Genomic DNA, 18,985 nt, shown 5'->3' on the forward strand with positions numbered 1-18,985 from the left:
TGGGGGGGATGGTTCAGGCAGTAATGGGAGTGATGGGGAGCAGCAGATGAAGCTTCACTCACTTGCCCACCGCTCACCACCTGCTGTGTGGCCCAGTTCCCCAGGGGTTGGGGACGCCTGTGTTAGGATTTTTGGTTTTTTTTTTTTTTTTTACTTTTGGCTGCATTGGGTCTTCATTGCTGCACGCAGGCTTTCTCTAGTTGCGGCAAGCGGGGGCTACTCTTCATTGCGGTGCACGGTCTTCTCATTGCAGTGGCTTCTCTTGGTGCAGAGCACGGGCTCTAGGCGTACTGGTTTCAGTAGTTGTGGCACGCGGGCTCAGTAATTGTGGCTCACAGGCTCTAGAGCGCAGGCTCAGTAGCTGTGGAGCGCGGGCTTAGTTGCTGTGTGGCATGTGGGATCTTCCAGTACCAGGGTTCAAACCCATGTCCCCTGCATTGGCAGGTGGATTCTTAACAGCTGCGCCATCAGGGAAGCCGCTATAATTGTTTTAAATAGTACCTCTACACATATTCAGAGCCACAACTCACAATATTTTAATTTTTGCTTCAACCATTATGTAGGAAACTCAAGAGAAGGAAACTCTATTGTATTTATCCATACTTTTGCTTACCATGTTATTTTTTTCCTTTCTGATGTTTCCAAGTTCCTTCTTTTATCATTTCCTTTCTGTTAAGAGGACTTCCTACAGTCATTCTTTTAGGGTAGGTCAGTTGGCCACAAATTTTCCTAGTTTTCCTTCATCTGAGAATGTCTTGATTTTTCCCTTCATTCTCAAAGGCTATTTTCACTGGATTCTGGGTAGACGGTCCTTTTCTTTCAGCACTTGAAAAATGTGCCACTTCCTTCTGGTCTCCCTGGTTTCTGATGAGAAATCTGGTGTAACTGAAATTGTTTTTCTCCTGTAGGTAAGGTATCATCTCTTACTTGCTGCTCTCAAGAATTTTTGTCTTTAGTGTTCAGAAGTTTGACTACAATGTGTCTGGTGTGGATTTCTTTGGGTTTATGTTTGGAGTTCACTCAGATTTTTCTTTTCTTTTTGAATGTTAATTACTATTTATTAGACAACAGCTGTATACCAGCCATTGTGCTGGGCATTTCATGTACACTATTGCTAATCCCACCCACAAACTTGGGAGTTAGGTGTCTGTTAGGTTAAACCATGTGAGACTGTCATGGCTTCATTAAACTTCTTTAATCTGTAGGTTTGTGGCTTTTGCCAAATTCAGAATGTTTAAACCATTATTTCTTTGGGCACTTTTTCAGCCTGTCCTCTCTCCTCTCCTTCTGAGACTCCCATGACACAAATGTTAGATCTTGTTATATCCCCACAGGTCCCTAAGGCTCTGTTTTGTCTTTGGATTTTTTTTTTCAGTCTGTTTTCTCTCTGCTTTTCAGACCAGGTTAATTTCTATTGTTCTGTCTCCCAGTTCACTGATTCTTTCCTCTGTTCCCGCCATTCTGCTGTTGGACCCATCCACTGAGTTTTTAATTTCACTTACTGTATTTTTCAGTCCTAAAATTTCCATCTAGTTCTTCTTTATACCTTCTGTTTCTTTACTGAGAATGTTTGTGTTTTCATTTGTTTCAAACACATTCCTCATTGCTCACTAAAGCATTTTTATGATGTCTGCTTTAAAATCTTTGTCAAATAATTTTAACATATCTGTCGTTGTCTGTTTTGGCATCTACTGATTGTCTTTCTTCATTTAGTTTGAGATCTTCCTGGTTCTTGGAATGATGAGTGATTTTTCAGTTGAAGCCTGGACATTTTGGAAATTATGAGACTCTGGATCTTATTGAAATCTCCTATTTTAGCCGGATTACTCTGAAACCATTCCAGCAGAGGAAGGCGAGGGCCACTGCCTCAATACTGCTAAATGGAGGTAGAAGTTCAGGTTCTCCCCCAGCTTATGGTGTCACCCAAGGGAGGGTCCACCTTGTTACTGCTGAGGGGAGGTAGGAGTCTCAGCTTCCCACTAGGTCTCCACAGATGCCTCCTTGGCTGGGAGGAGTAGGAATGCCTCATTACTGCCCCCTACATGGCCTTCACTGACACCACAGGGAAGGGTGGCTTTGTTACCACTGGGTGATAAAGTCCTAATCTGCCACTTGGCCTCCTCTGACACCACCCAGCAGGGACAGGGAGGGGCACCTTGTTACTGCCAGATGGGGTTTTAAGTAGAGGCTCCTCACATGGTCTCCACTGACACTACTGGGGGGGAGGGGGAGTGATTGTTACTGCTGGGTGGCTCCCTACTCAGCCTTTTCTGACACTACCCTGGCAATGGTGGTGGGGGACAGGGTTAGGGTGCATTGTTACAACCTGGCAAGGGTGGAAGTCCAGGCTTCCCTCTTGACCTTTTGCTGGCTTGGGTGGAGGTGAGGGTTCCATAGTTTTTCTCCGTGGTGTTTGGCTGGGGTAAAGCACTTATTCTCTAAGTTTTATCTGGCTAGATTGTCCATTTCCCAGTCCTTTGGCTAGAGAGCAGCTTTTCTTGGTTTTTTTGTTGTTGTTGTTTGTTAGTTTTTCATCTCTGCTCATGCTCATTGGTGCTTTCAGGTTGCTGGCTTCTTCAGCTAGAAGTCTGAGATGCATGAGGCAAAAGAAAATCCAGGGAATTCAGCACCATGTCATGCCTTGGGTCCTAAGGTCTCTAGCTGTTCTGCTTGTTTTATATATCATGTTCAGGGATTTTATTTTATTTTTTTATTTTTTATTTTTTTAAATTAATTAATTAATTTATTTATTTATTCTTTTTTGGCTGTGTTGGGTCTTCGATGCTGTGCGAGGGCTTTCTCTAGTTACGGCAAGCGGGCGCCACTCTTCATCGCGGTGCGCGGGCCTTTCACTGTCACGGCCTCTCTTGCTGCGGGGCACAGGCTCCAGATGCGCAGGCTCAGTAGTTGTGGCTCACGGGCCTAGTTGCTCCATGGCATGTGGGATCTTCCCAGACCAGGGCTCGAACCCGTGTCCCCTGCATTGGCAGGCAGATTCTCAACCACCGCGCCACCAGGGAAGCCCATGTTCAGGGATTTTAGTTGTACTTAACTAAAGGAATAGGGAAGAGTATGTCTATTCCATCTTCCCAGAAGTCAAAGTCTCCAAATATACTTATATTCTGTTTTTGATCATTTCAATATCCTAAAACCTTAGGGATGTAAATTTGTTTTTTCTGTTCTCATTCATAGTGTATCATTTTCCTATTATCTTTTAAAATTTTAAGTGGAAAACCTGAGAACCTGAATTAGGATCACTTTCTTCAGAGAGGATTTGCATCCATCTCTGCTGGGAGCCACCAGGCTTACTAACTGGGGACTGTTTTAGTTCTCTTCAAGGGTCCTAGTTTCATACAGAATTCTCAGGTTCAGTTTTCCTGTCCTGCAGCAGGAATGCTCAAGGCTTAGTCATCTAATTCTGGGGCTATTATTGGCAAGGACATCCGGGCCATTTGTTTACCATTACTGTCTAGCCTTTCAGCTCACTTTATCTTCTTTCTTTTTGTGGGAGAGGGATTGGTACAACTTCAAGATTTTCCTTATTTTCTTTCAAGCCCAGAAATGCTTTTCAAAAACCATGTTTGCTATAGTATATCCAGGAGCTGGTTGTATTGTGGTTAGAGGGCCAAAATCACTGGTAGAAATGGAAATTCCTTACATATGACATTTGCTAGTACTACCTTGAAAACAACCAGAAAAATAGTCATGATTAACAGATTTTTGTTAAAAGGCCAGACATGAAGATTTTATTGTTAATGTTTTAAATTCCTTAATGAAAGCTGTCATTTTAGGTGGGAGAGACAGATTTTAGAATAATATGCAATTTTTAGTACCTACAGCACAACTGAGCCTTGCTTACTATATTACCATAACTGGCTTCTGGGTCACAGACAAACTTGGTCTTTTTGGGAGGAGTTAATAACTAGCGAAAACTGGAATACTGGAGGGTATACTTGAAAACAGTGAGGTGTAACAGCTATGAAACATGGTCAAACCTGTAGTCTATGGCTCAGCCTCACTACAGAATTGCAGCTGTAGCTGAGAAGTCCTTTGGTCCTTCTTCCCAAGAGTAAAAACCAAATCTTTGTTTTATGCTCCTGTGGCTTGTTCTCTCTCATTCTAATAACCTGTTTTGAAGGTCCAGCTCACTGCATTCCACAGAGACATAAGAGATTTTTTGATAACCAGTGTTGTTTTATTCATGACTCTTCTTCCACTTATTCAGTAAATAAATTTAAGAAAGTGACCATTTCTTGGTAAGCCAAGAATCAAATTTCAGCTTCCGGGAAACACTTTTCCCTCATAATCTTGACCCTTCTACTTTAAAATCTTGTTCCAAGGATAGCTCTGTACAAACTTAATTCTTCAGTAAGAACAATAATGATTGCTAATATTTATTATATGCCAGGCTCTGTTCTAAGCTTATATATATATATATATATATATATACTCCTCAAAACAATCCTAAGACATAGATATTTGGGCTGTCCTCAGTCTGCAGGCAAGGAAGCTGAGGCACAGTCATATAACCCAAAGTTTCCCAGCTAGAAAGTGCTGGAACTGACAGTCAATCTCGGCTGTCTGGTTCCAGAGTCTGTGCAATTATCCTTTAGTATAGACTGGCTATAGACCAAGACCAGACCCTGTATGTGTGATGATATGAGTCTCTCTAACAAAATGAAATGTAGTATTTTAGTAGGGACTATAGGTTAAACTACAAATACATTTATTCCTCTAAGAACAGTATGCCATCTTTTAAATTTTGAAGTTGTTATAATCAATTGTCTCTGCAGTTTGCTTGCTCTTAGTAAGCTAAGAAAAAATCCCAGAGCAGAGTGATTTACCAGCACCATCCTTAAGTTGCAAATCTACCCTTTATCACAGAGCAAAAATACACTTCAGATCAACTCAATAAAATAACTTTAAGGGTTCACAGAAGGAATACTCACATCTACTTGTCATGCATTCCAATGCCGCAAGGCCCCCTTTTCAATTGTCTAACTCCTATCCTGGTCTTTTTATAGCCTGAAAACAAGGAATCACCCAAGTGAGATATCCCTTCAGAACACTGTTGAAAATATATTAAACAGAGAGATATCCCAGATCCCTGTTCTAAATGTTAAAAATGTATTAGCATATAGAGAAAATATCTGTAGATGTATTCTATTAGGTTCTAATGAGTTTTTGCTTCCCCCTTTTGATAACGTCTTCAATTTCTTCTGAGACCTTTCCTTTGTAGTCATTTGGTTCTGTTGCGTTTAACTTCTTTTGATACTCCAGTGGCAAACCATTCTCTTTTGCACCCAGGCAAATCACCTAGAAATGGTTAAAATAAACAAAAAACCCTTTAGTTAGGAACGTAATTTAATTTAGTATACCACACCTTTATTTGTAGTATCAAAGTATGAAATATTAGCTTTCAGATAACTCTAGAATAAACAATTCTAGAACAAAATGGAGGGATAGTCATTCCTCTCACAATGAGCATGAATGTGCAGGGAGTTTTCAAAGCCACAAGATCCACCCTTATGGAAGAGCAATTGTACTCAGTAATATGATTTAAAATATTTTTATATTAAGAGAAAAACTTATTGTACAGAATTTGCATGACTTTTTAAGAAACAAACACCATTCTCCAAAAAAATTTCCAGTTTACAGGTATCAGTTGTAGTTGAATCCTGGAGTCTACTCTACCTCTGAATTAGATGTGAGGGAATAAATAGCAAGTGTGTCCGGTGGTACTTCCCAGATCCATACCAGGCTTAACTCCTCTAGGTTCCTTTCTAGAAAATTCCAGATTAGGCCCAGGAACTGGGTCACCCTCTCCAGGTATCATGTTCTGATTGGGCCTGCCAACAAGTACCTAAGTTTGGGTTTCTGAAAAGGGATGTTGGACTCTCTATCCTGAATTCTTTTCTGGTGCTTGAGGGAGTGGTATCCCTGATTTTAAAAAGCAGTGTGACTTATTTTTCCCTCCATCTGGAAATGGAAAACATTTCAGCAATAGGAAATATATTTTTTACCTACAAAAATGAATCTTGGTGTTCATGAAATACTGTTTTATGGAGGAAGAAAAAAATGATTACAAAAGCATGGGTAGAGAATAACTCTACAAAAAATACACTCATACATGCTATTTTCTACTTTAAAAAAGAAAAAAACATGTCTAGAATTATGACTCAAATACATTTCTACAAGCTTTTTTTTTTTAATAAATGAGTTTCAGGGACATATTTCTATCATTATAAATAAATCTGAACATTTAGTTATTTGGTAAATAACTATCATTTTTGTATTAAAGAAACATTTTGATTAAAATGAATTGTACATGTAGAATTTAAAACACACAAAGCCTTTTAAAAACAAGATATTCGGGCTTCCCTGGTGGCGCAGTGGTTAAGAATCCACCTGCCAATGCAGGGGACACAGGTTCGAGCCCTGGTCTGGGAAGATCCCACATGCCGCGGAGCAACTAGGCCCGTGAGCCACAACTACTGAGCCTGCGCGTCTGGAGCCTGTGCTCCGCAACAAGAGAGGCCGCGATAGTGAGAGGCCCGCGCACCGCGATGAAGAGTGACCCCCGCTTGCCACAACTAGAGAAAGCCCTCGCACAGAAATGAAGACCCAACACAGCCATAAATAAATAAATAAATAAATTTTTTAAAAAAACAAACAAGATATTCTTTAGTTTAGCTCAGTGAAAATTAACAAGGAATCACCAAAAGTCCTTGTAAGTAGTTAGTTAAAAGGATACCTTTTTATACTGGGGTGATGGGGGAGCACGCTCATAATTTGTCATCTGATAACTTCGACAGGTTATTTCTTTTCCTTCTTGAGTAGAAACATTAACTTCTATTGGGACATACATTCCACTTTTAACCCCTTCTTGCCTGAAACCAGAACAGTCAAATTTTAATCATACTTGACTTAGCCAAGTTAGTATACTGGATTAAAATTTTTAACTATTTATGGATGTACTTGCTCCCTGTATATTTTGGGATAGAGTAGAAGTACCACCACATCAAAAGGAAGTTTAGCATTTCAATTAGAAAGCTGGAGACTTACTATTACTGGGTATGCTTCTAATAGATCTCTATATTTAGCCTATCTAAAAACATGCTTCAGTGTAGTTATTTCAAGCTTTGTAACCCTGAAACATTGCTCTCTAGGCTACAAAAACGACTATCTGTTCTGACAGCAAGAGAATATACACCCAGAGAAAAGTAGAGAGGATGGCTCATTCCTGTTTGCAAGTGAAGTAAAGTATTAAGCATGTCAGATGCTTGTCTGCTCTTCTCAAATCCTACTCTTTTCTGCCACTTTCTTTGCATTAAATGCTCTGCCACACAACTCTTGAGTTCTATTTATAAAGAGCATCAAAGCATTTCTAATGTTTTGAAGTTTTTACAAATGATTATTACTGTTTTTACTGATTCAACTGCCACCTTAAAGAATTATTTTTTAAAAACTGACTAATAAAAACTGAGCTGCTTTTGAAATCAATAAAAGTATGTAACAATTACAAAAATCTTCATGCCTTCTCACAATATGAAACTACAAAGATATTTTTATTAAAAAACAAATAGAATGAAAATAAGGACTTCCATCAATTATAGGAGAGATTACAAATGTCTCCCCAAATCTCAATCAGAGAGTGTGACCCTTCTAGGCTTTTCTTTTTAGGAATGAACATTATACCTTTTAGGTTAACTCTAAAGTATAAAGAATATGTCCATAGTATATGGTTTTGAAAAACCAACACATATATACACATCCTTGCATATGATCCACTTTCTAAATTAGTAATTATTTAACTTATAATTAGAAGTCACCTACTTATCTAGAGAACTTAAATTGCTTTTGTTCATTTTCCATACTACTCCCCATACTTCATCGCCAGGACTTTCAAAAATGGTGGCTATACCTCCATGCCAAGTTTCACTAGTTTTGCCTTGGGGATTGCCAAAGTCAAGCTTAAAATCCTACAAAGGAAACCAAAGTGATATGATCAGTATCCATGTGAACCAAAATTTCCTTCCTCAAAATAAAAAAAGATTTACCTTGAACTCCATAAAACTAAAACAAACTTTGAGTTCCTTCTGTAAAAAATACAAAGATAAATAACCAAGGACCCAGATCTCAAGGACTATAATTTTTCATATTTTTCTTTAAAAATGAACTGTATACTGAATATGTACACGTATCTTACCATAAACAAGAGGCTTAAAGGGGAAAATAAATCCCATAATCCTGATGCCTTAACACAGCTATCTTTATTTTTGAAAACTACTTCCCAGCCCAGTTACATACACATAGATTTTAACTTAGAGACAATCATAGTGTACATAATTGTTGAAGCTGGGTGATGGCTACATAAGGGTTATAACATTCTTTCCACTTGTATGTATGTAAGTGTATCCTATTAGCATATTTTTTTGTCCTAAGGGAGCTGGCATTTGAGGGTGATCTGTACACTTATAAATTTAATATTCCTGAATTGTATTAACATATCTATAATAATCATAAGAGCAGCTAACACTTACTGGAAAACTACTGGGTTCTATACACTGTGCTATGAGCTTTATATGGACTTCTTTTTAATCCTGTCAACAACTTTTTATACCCATTTAACAGAAAGAAAAACTGTGGCTTAAAAAGATTAAGCAACTTGCCTAAGGTGTCACAACTAATAAGTAATGGAGTCAAGGTTTCCAGTTTAGTTTCCTCCCTCACAGAGATGAGTAATCAAAGGACACAGCCAGGAAGATTAAAAATCCTTATTTGGCTGTTTGGTCTAAGAAGATTTCTTTCCATCTTTCCAGAGCTTAGCTTCCTTAATGATTAAAAAAAAAAAGGTTAGACTAGATAATAAATCTAAGGTTTATATTTTATCTCTGTCACCTTAATTTTCTTAAAAACCTGTCAGAATTTCACAAAAAAGGTCGGTTTGAGTGACCAGTACCTTCAATTAGTATACTGGATGTTCTAGGACCAGGTATCACTGACAGGACATCAGGAGATCTGATAAAAGTTACAACCACACTAGGAACTGGTTGTCTATTGTTAAATCCAACAGACAACTTTCATTCCTTGTCTTGCTCTACTTCTCAGCTGCTTCTGACATCATTAACCACCCGGTCTTGATCTGTCTCCTTTCTTTTAGGCTGTTCCTTGATCTCCTCAATTCCCTTTGCCAACTCCTCCTCCACTACCTGGTCTTTAAATGTTGGAGTTTCTGAGGGCTCAGTTTAGGCCCTTTTCTCTGTTCAGCAATTTGCTCAAGACAATCTCATCCCCTCCAATGGCTTCAAATACCATCCAATATTCCAATCGTCTTCTAATCCAGCTCAGATCTCTCTTCTGAGCTTCAAAAGTGCTTAGAATATAGTGAGTGTTTAATGAATGTTCACTAATATTTTTCTGCTCACTTGGATATACAACAAGCATCTCAAACTCAGTACAGCAGACCCTTGAATAACACGGGTTTGAACTACACAGGTCCACATATACGTGAATTTTTTTCAATAAATATAGCATCTATATTTTCCTTTTACATATCATCAAATTAACTAAGTATGGGGAAAAGTTCGAGTAGAGATTAAAATAGAGAATATGTGGCATCAAAAGAACTAGGGTCTGAGTCCTGATTCTATCCAAACTTTTTCAGCTTCCTGCCCTTGGGTGAGTAATGTATCAATTCCTTTGTTTTTGAGGTAGAGATGGCAGTTTTGATTTTCGGCTGGGTGAAGGGTGGGCACCACTAACCCCGGCATTGTTTAAGGGCCAAATACATGTCCAAACTGAGCTTGATTTTCCCTCCCAAACTAATTCTCCTCTCCTTTTCACAAACATCACCGTCATCTACTCTGTTGCGTCAAAAACATTAGTCATCCCCATTATCTCCTCTTCCTTTCACAATCAATCACCAAGGCCTAACAGTACTCGCTCCTAAGTATCTCCCAAACCCATCTACCCTCCACTGCTACCACTGCAGGGTACCATTATCTTTAGCATGGACTGCTGCAAAGGCTTCCTAACTGGGCTCCCTACATCCACTGCTGCCCCCACCCTTCCAATCCATTTTCCATAGCAACCAGAACCAGCTTTCAAAGATGTAAATCTGATGTTTCATTTGCTTAAATTTGGCAGAGGTCTTCTCATTGATCTCAAGATAAAGACCCAAGTCTTCTCTGGCCTCTGTGGTCCTGTAAAATGTGGCCCTTCCAGACCTCTCTAGTTTTCATGCTACACCCTACTCACACACTAGATTCCAGCCACACTAGCTAGAAGGTCCAGCTTTTTTCTTTCCTGAGGTCTTTTGTCCCTGCTGTTCATTCTATCTGTTTGCTTCCCCCATCCCCAGTCATTCAGGTCTCAGTTTAAAAGTCACATTTTCAGGAATGGCTTTACGGAGCATCCCGGTTAGGTCAGGTCCCCAAGTCACACACTTCCATAGCACCTTGAATGTCTCCTTTAAAAAAAAAAAGATTTCACTTTTTTTTAGAGCAGTTTTAAGTTCAGAACAAAACTGAGAGTAAGGTATAATATGTCTCCTTTTAAGACTGACCATACCTGTGACAGAATAATCATTTGCTTGATAGCTCTTTGCTGCATTCCAATTATAAACCATTTGAACTTCTTTCCCACGTTTGGGGAATTCCCTACCTTATGAGTTTGGGGGTAGACAGTGTTCAGAGCCCAACTCCCATTTTTGAAGTTTCAAATGCCAGAAGTTGATTCTCCCAGCTTTTCTTGAAGTCAGGGCATGGGCACGTGGCCAAGACTTAGCCAATCAGGACACCCACCTAGGGCTTTGAATTAGAAACTAGTGACCCAGGCCAGCAAAAACTCCACCTTGGTGGTGGCAACCATATGTGGGTTTCAGGAACTTGGAGGTGTAGTGACAGTAGCAGGCAGGGTCCGGAGCAGGTGATGCACAATGCAACGTCCATGTTTACCAAGCTTAGCGGCGATGCAACAGTGGCCTCCTGGGCTGGTTTTGTTGGTGTGATACTGGCTGTTTTACAGCTTCCCTTTTATGCCTGCTTGTTTTGTCAGCTTTGTGGTCCTACCTTCCTGGTCATTCTGTGAGCTCTTCAAACGGCCTTTCAACACATTCTTTTTCTGCTTGAATCAGCCACTTCTGTTGCTTGCAACTAAGAACCCTGACAACAATAGCAGAGACCATGTTTGTTTGGTTCAACAATGTCAAAAGGCTTTGTACATAACTTGTTTGAGTGTCTCTCCTACAGACTGGGAGGTCCTGAAAGCAGCCAGCTTTACTCAATCATCTTTGTATCTCCAGGTAAGTGCTGGAAGAATACGCACTAAATGAATAAATGGACTGTACTAAGAGCAATGATTCTTACCAAGGCAAGCGAAGGTTTATCCAGCCACTTGACTTAACTGAGCACAGCCCTTACTGTGAATAAGACACGGCTTTAGCTTTCAGGACCTCTCGGATCGGGAGCAAAAGGCAGGTAAATGGATTTTTACAAAACCAGGTGACAAGTCCTGGAGCAAAGGGAGGTACAGAACAGAAAGCAACTGATTCCCTGACTTGGGTCAGAGAAGGCTTCTCAGAGGGACCAACCGAATGGATTCTGTAATGATGCCCCTAAGTCAGTGGCCAAGGGAGAGGCGCTGGGATCTGGGCAGAACGAGCAGCTGGTGAGAACGTCAGGAGGGAGACCTCAGCGCAGCCCGGGAGGCACAGGTGCCAGAGTAGCACAGCTCAGCAGGGGTCAAGCACAGGGCTGAGGGCGAGAGCGACCGGCCCGGGGTCGTGCAAGGAACCCTGATGTACTTTGAGCAGAAAGAGCTGCATTCCCGGCCCAGTGCTGCCAGCGAGCGGCGCAGAGAAAGTGAGTTCTCGAAATCCTGGCTCCCTCGTCTGCAGAGGGGGCAGAGGCCATCGCAGGGGACGGGCGGAGAGCACTGACCTGCAGGCGGGCCACGCTGCAGAACACGGCCGAGGGGTTTCGGAGGTGGATCCGCTCCGTCAGCAGGTTGCTGCCATAGGCGAAGTAGAGAAAACTCTCCCCTTCCTGGCTCCGGAGGTCCTCGCCGCCTGAGTTCGCCATGTCCCACCGGACGCCTGCACGGACCTGGGATCTGTAGCAGGAGAGTGAGGAGAGGACGAGGAGCATAGCGCGGTGGCAGATGACCCCAATCCAGGAACCGCGGCGCCGCGCAGCCTTACAGGTTAGGGGAAATGCTGGAAGCTGGGGCCGGGCGAGTCACCTGCGAGCACTCTTCTGACTGGCTGCCAGTACCCAACGCTGTGAGTTGCTCCCTCTGATTGGCCAGCCCACCGCCTCCTCTCCGCTCGCTGCTTGGACTTTGCAATACTCTGCCCTGAGGCGACCCGGGGCTGATTCCACATTGGACCCGCTCCTCTGTTGTCCCGCCCCCGTGTTCAAGGCTCCCTCTGATTGGCTCCCTCTACGCGGGGGCGGGTCAGGGCCCCCAATTGTGGGTAGTAGCTTTTTTACCTCTGGGTGGGTCCCGCGTGGTTCACTGGCTTTGTGTGCTCTTCAGGGAATTTTTGGTCCATTTAAGGTGAAACAGCAGCTCTGGCCATGCCCCCTACGGTCCAACACCCGGCAGCTTGCCCCTGTCCCGCTCTCTGCGTTTGGAGTCGGGACGTCTGTTCACCCCCACACGCTGGTACCCGCACCCCCAGTCCTGATCACCTCCCTGATACCTTTTCTAAGGACCCTTGGCTTCCTGGAAAAGCTCCTCTGAGTGTCAGGGGCTCCCTTCCCTGGTGGAAGTAGCGTGCAGCGTTCAAATCACGACGCTTGCTGTTTACTTGGAAGCCTAACCTCCTGCACTTCTCGTCTCCGGTTCCTCCTTTTTTTTTTTTTTTTTCTTTTTAAACATCTTTGTTGGAGTATAATTGCTTTACAACGTTGTGTTAGTTGCTCCTGTATAACAAAGTGAATCAGCTATACGTGTACATATATCCCCATATCTCCTTCCTCTTGCATCTCCCTCCCTCCCACCCTCCCTATCCCACCCCTCTAGGTGGTCACAAAGCACCCAGCTGATCTCCCTGTGCCATGCGGCTGCTTCCCACTAGCTATCTATTTTACATTTGGTAGTGTATATATGTCCATGCCACTCCCTCACTTCGTCCCATCTTACCCTTCCCACTCCCCGTGTGCTCAAGTCCATTCTCTACGTCTGTGTCTTTATTCCGGTCCTGCCCCTAGGTTCTTAAGACCATTTTTTTTTTTTAGATTCCATATATATGTGTTAGCATACGGTATTTGTTTTTCTCTTTCTGACTTACTTCACTCTGTATGACAGTCTCCAGGTCCATCCACCTCACTACAAGTAACTCAATTTCGTTTCTTGTTATGGCTGAGTAATAGTCCATTGTATGTATGTCCCACATCTTCTTTATCCATTCATCTGTCGATGGACACTTAGGTTGCTTCCATGTCCTGGCTATTGTGAATAGAGCTGCAATGATCTGGTTCCTCCTTTAAAATAGAGATTATAACATGTTATGATCACAATTACAGAAGTTATGATCACCTATCTCCTAGGGTTGGTGTAAGTATTAAAAGTAACTTTGTTAATGTTATTAGGTGCAGAAGCTCCAGTGTAAAGATATAGAAGTACTGTATAATAACAATGACATAAAAACTCCATATTGTTAACTTTGAAATGAAAATATTAATATGAACTCAGGGCCTAGAAGCAATGACTATCCTTGGCACCCAGATTTTGATCTCTATATACCACTTTTCCACTAAAAGGTACCAGGGCTCCTTGGAGAAATGGCTGATGTCAGTTGGGTCAAGAGCTGAGAAATAATAGGGGCACTTAGAACATCATGTGACAGAAAATCAGGAGGTATTAAAAAACGAGGTCCTTTGAAAAGAACACAGAAGCTAGCTTGAAGGAATGCCCACTGGCCAAAGTTAGAACAATTTGAGCATCAAAATTAATAACTGCAATTTATTTAAAATGTCAAACATAAAATTCATTTCCACTAAAGTGTAAAGCAAATCTAAAAAAACAACAGTTTTAAGAAACTTTCTTTGCCATACTACTGGCAGTGACTATTACACCAACTCTTTACTCTGAAAAGTGGTAATTTAAGAAAATTACCATTTATCCTGCTTTTCTAGTTGCAGCTGTATTTCAGGGTAACCAAATGGCCCCAGTTGATGAGGAAACAGTTCTCTTTACAAAAACATGCCAGCTAAATGTAAAATGAAGGATAGAATTAGAAATTCACCATTTTGCAGTCCCTAGTGGAATAATTGATTCATGCCAGGATCATCAATGAGACCAGTTGGTGAAAGTGTGATAGGGAACAGGATATTCACATAGATATTCACGTGTGCCAGTAATCAGGGAAATCCATAATGACAATGGAGAAATCTGGCCCCTTCCCACCTTAACCTAGATCGATCTTATCATCAGTAAAATGGACCAACCTGACATTATGTGTCCCCTGATGTGATACAATATGAAGCACCAGCATCATTTGAGAAGTATTGTTTCCAAAAATCTTTAACCTCAGTATAATCAAGCAGGAACTACAAGGATAGAAGTAGACAATCAGAAAAATCCAGAACAAATGGTGAGACATCCTGCAGAACAAATGGCTCAATTTCTTAAATTAACTCAGTGCCATAAAAAAAAGAAAAAGAAAAGAAAGAAAAAAGAAGAGAAATAAAGCAGTACCGAGGGAGGGCTGTTTTAGATTAAAAGGAAACTAAGAAACGTCATAACCAAATACAATGGCTTGTCCTCGGTTCTGATTTAATAAACCAGATATAAAAGATATTTTGTGAGCAATTGGAGAATCTGAATACAGACTAAAACATTAGATGATATTAGACAGTTGTTTTTTTATTAGGTATGATAATGGCATTGTGCTTATGTAGAAAAATATCTCCTTTGAGATACACATATTTGTGTATTTAGGGGTAAAATGTTTGCTATCTATATATTTTTTTTTAATTAATTTTATTTTTATTTATTTATTTTTGGCTGCATTGGGTCTTCGTTGCAGTGTGCGGGCTTCTCACTGCAGCGGCCTCTCTTGTTGCAGAGCGCGGGCTCTAGGGCACACGCTCAGTAGTTGTGGCACACGGGGTCAGTTGCTCCATGGCACGTGGGATCTTCCCGGACCAGGGCTCGAACCCGTGTCCCCTGCACTAGCAGGCAGAGTCTTAACCACCGTGCCACCAGGGAAGTCCCTATATTTTTAAATAATTCAGAAAAATTAAAATATGGAAAAGTGTTAAATGTTAAACTGAGTGCATATATGGATGCTTGTTTTATTATTCTTTTCTATATATTTGAATATTTTCATGTTAAAAATTCAAAAAAGAAAAATGGTGATATATGTAAAGCGCTTGACATACTGAGCATTCAACAATAACTTTGTTGTTATATAATCTGCAAATAGGAAGGTTCATACCTTCTCCTGCCCCGCAAACATTAAGGCAGAACTTGACGTACATATTTGGTCATTTCAGTAAGCAAGTTGCCTTTCTTGACAAGATAGGCCTCTATTGCACCATGAATTCCCAAGGTCTCTGCTTCGGAGCACTACCATTTAAAACATCCTTCTGTGTTTTAAACTGCTTTCAACATTTAAAATGTATTTATTATTTAATTAATTATTTTTTAAGGTATTTTACTTCTTTTCTCTTCCTATACTTCTCACTAATTGCTTAATTTTATGGTGACTGATTTTTCTCAACACTATTCTGTGAAAATTTTCTGAAGTTAAACATTGATGTTTCCTCAGACACAGAAAATCTTTTCTTACCCCAGTGAAGCATTTTATTTAGCTTCCCCATGTTGGTTGCCATGTACGGACCCCTGTTGGCCAACAAGAGGCAGTAGGTAACAAGGGGTTTTGTCTTTTCAAATTTAACCAAAATAGACAACCAACAAGGAGCCACTGTATAGCACAGAGAACTATACTCAATATTTTGTAATAACCTATAAGGGAAAAGAATCTGAAAAAGAATAGATATATATGTATGTATAACTGAATCACTTTGCTGAACACCTGAAACTAACACAACATTGTAAATCAACTATACTTCAATAAAAAATTTTTTTTAATTTTAAAATTAAGAAAAGTTTTAAAACTTTTTTAAGAAAGCAAAGCACACTTAGGAAAAAAAGAACAAATTTAACCAAAGCCTGGTTAATATTAGTTAACAATCACCGAGTGCTTATTAAATGCCAGTCTAAACTCTTACACATATTAGTTCATTCAATCCTGAAAGTGGCCCTATGCAGAAATTACTAATATATCCTCATTTTACAGTTGAGGAAACAGATGTGCAGTAGGTTAACTAACTTGCCCCAGGCTGTAGTTAGCGATGACTGAAGCAGAGATTAAGCAATCTGATTCTAGAGTCATCACTGGGTGTTGCTTCCCAAATTTCTCAAATTGTAAAGCCCTCGTGGTCTACATATAACTGGTTATTAATAGCTCGCTTTCAAGTACAATCTCTATCATATCTATAAGGACACTATGAAATAATAGTACTAGCATTCAATTACTTGATAATAAAGATAATGAGGTCAGATTTCTTCTAAATGCCATCTTTTAATCCAGTGGACTTAAAGTTTTTGGTTGTATCATTAAATATTTTGAGCACATATTCTATATATATAACAATATATATAAAACTATATATATGATATAATATCCATAAAATAGAAATTTTAAAAATAACTATTTAACTGTCATATCAATGTAAAACATACAAGTGGGGCAAAGTTAATTATAAATAATAGTGGATAAAAATCCATATTTCAAATAGTCCTCCTATAAATTTCCATTTTCTAGCTAACCTTATCAAATCATATTAGGTCATCATTATTTTTACATCATTAGGTAGGTGATGAAGAGTTTGTCCCAGAAGTCAGAAATGTCAGCTCTGTCCCTTTCTTTTTTCTTTTCTTGTGCTTGCAATTTTAGTAAGAGCTTCAGTCCAGTTCTTGGCAGAAATCTTCTTTGTGAGAATTAGTTAGTTCTCTGGAAATCCACTTAACCAAGCAAATTACAGTAAATCACGAGCACAGAAAGTGAATGAAGGAGGGCTAGTGTCACTGTCAACCGCTCCTCAGGAAGGCACTCCCACCCCTCCCCCAGGGTACCTCATATCTCTTAAGAGGCAGATGATGGCTATCTGATTGACTGTGTGTTCTAGTGTTAAAGTAAAATTCTTATATTAGTATATATTTACTAAATATAGTAAAAGTAAAGCATAGTAAAAAATTCTAGGGAATTCCCTGGCAGCCCAATGGTTAGGACTCTGCGATTTCACTGCTGAGGGCCTGGGTTCAATCCCTGGTAGGGGAACGAAGATCCCGCAAGCTGCAAGGCATGGCCACAGAATAAATAAATAAATAAATGAATTAAAATTCTAACATTTCAGATTAAAAATAAAAATAGAATTTTAATTGTTTTCACACCTCAGTGGACCAACTCACTCATCCACTTTGAATACCATTGTTGCCATCAATTTCAGCGCTATCATTTTTAAAAGAACACTTCAAGGCAAAACATTTGCACATCATGGCAAGTTTGAAGAGGTGTATGGTGAGAAGGCAGTGTGTCTGCTGAGGAAGGGCAGCTGGCTGCTTAGGCAAGGCCATTTGGGGCAGTAGAACTTCAGTGGGACAGAAAGGGACTGGGTGTCATGAATCTATCTCTTAGCTCTGTGGGCTGAGAAATTTAATCTTGGCTCTGGGAGAAGATTCGCACAACCAGACTCATGAGAGATGGATGTATACATCAGAAAGCCAATTTTTTGATATAAGATGAGAACTACAGCAGATAAACCAGATACCTGTGTTCATTGATCAATGCATTTTCTTCCACGAAGAAAATAAAAGCCAAATGAGAAGGCTTCAGGTGTGAGTTTAGCATGTCTGAGGAACATCAAGGTGGTCAGCTGGTTAGAGTGGAAGGAATAAGAGAAGGAGTGGTAGGAGATGAGGTGGAGAAGTAGGCAAGGGCCAGCTCGTGTAACACCTTGAAGACCATGATACGGAGTCTGGATTTTATTCTAAGAAATCAAACGCTATTGGGGTGTTTTAGGCAGGCATATGATGTGACTTACTTTTTAATAGGATAATTCTGGATGCTGAGTGGAGAATCAGTTCCAAAGAGATAAAAATGATAGTTAAGAGACAAGTAAAGAAGCTATTCCAGAAGTTTTGACAAAATGGTGGCCTTGGACTAGGGTGGTGGGAGTGAAGGTAGAAAGGACTGATACAGGTGCTTTTTTATGACAGAGAAGACTGGACTGCTGAGGGATTGGAGGTGTGATTCCATGCCCACCAAACAACTTTCCAATGGTAATTTGTCTTTTGAGTAGATTTTCCTTCCAGAGAAGGAAGCACTGATCTGGGAACACAGGGATCTGGTTTTCCTGCTCATTGTACTTTTCTTCCCTGAGAATTTGAACTTGAGTCTGAAAGGGTTAGGTTACTCTGTGGGTGCCAAGACTGTAGCTTGTAACACTCTGAGCTGGTCTCAGCCACGTTTACAACAGAAGGAATGAGAAGAGGAGGAAGGTGATCTGAGTGACAGAGATGAGAGCAGACCACAGCCTAAGGGGAGGAAGGAGATAGAAAAATCTGAGTCCTGAGTTCTTTCCAGTGCCTGGCTCCCGCCTTACCAAGATCCAGTTGAGTTTCTCACTTCAGTTTTCACAGGGCAATCTCATCCACCTTGTACTCCAAACCACTCTGGTAATGAAATAAAAATTCTTATTAAATGCATATAGTTTATGGGGAAAGCAGCATATTTAATTCCACAACAATATTTTAGAGTGTATCTTGAAGACTTCTAGCTCCTTTGGGAGCTAAAGTATTTTGCTCTGCCTATATTATTTTAAATAAATACATATTACTGACCTAAAGTATAGAGAAATCATTATTTTTTTTAAACAGGAGAAAATCAAACAAAAGTTTAATAACACGA

The 18,985-nt window shown here is 40.3% G+C and overlaps 1 protein-coding gene across 6 annotated transcripts in view; it reads right to left on the bottom strand.

The window, feature by feature from the left end:
• Positions 1 to 4,903: 4,903 nt before the first annotated feature.
• GGCT (gamma-glutamylcyclotransferase) overlaps positions 4,904 to 18,985 on the bottom strand; it is a 77,346-nt gene continuing 63,264 nt past the window's right edge. For 2 of the 6 annotated variants that reach the window (XM_061197879.1, XM_061197878.1), the window contains 7 exons: positions 18,681 to 18,750; positions 14,457 to 14,558; positions 13,298 to 13,490; positions 11,943 to 12,114; positions 7,837 to 7,982; positions 6,755 to 6,890; positions 4,904 to 5,316 (listed from right to left, as the gene is read on the bottom strand). In XM_061197879.1, the coding sequence (XP_061053862.1) occupies positions 5,167 to 5,316; positions 6,755 to 6,890; positions 7,837 to 7,982; positions 11,943 to 12,083 (573 nt within the window). In that variant the 5' untranslated portion in view covers positions 12,084 to 12,114; positions 13,298 to 13,490; positions 14,457 to 14,558; positions 18,681 to 18,750 and the 3' untranslated portion in view covers positions 4,904 to 5,166. Of the gene's footprint in view, positions 5,317 to 6,754; positions 6,891 to 7,836; positions 7,983 to 11,942; positions 12,115 to 12,494; positions 12,838 to 13,297; positions 13,491 to 14,456; positions 14,559 to 18,680; positions 18,751 to 18,985 lie in introns of those variants that run through there. The other 4 variants (XM_061197876.1, XM_061197877.1, XM_061197875.1 and 1 more) reach the window with 4 other exon arrangements.

Source organism: Eubalaena glacialis, chromosome 8, assembly GCF_028564815.1.
Source record: "Eubalaena glacialis isolate mEubGla1 chromosome 8, mEubGla1.1.hap2.+ XY, whole genome shotgun sequence".
NCBI classification, from domain to species: Eukaryota; Metazoa; Chordata; class Mammalia; order Artiodactyla; family Balaenidae; genus Eubalaena; species Eubalaena glacialis.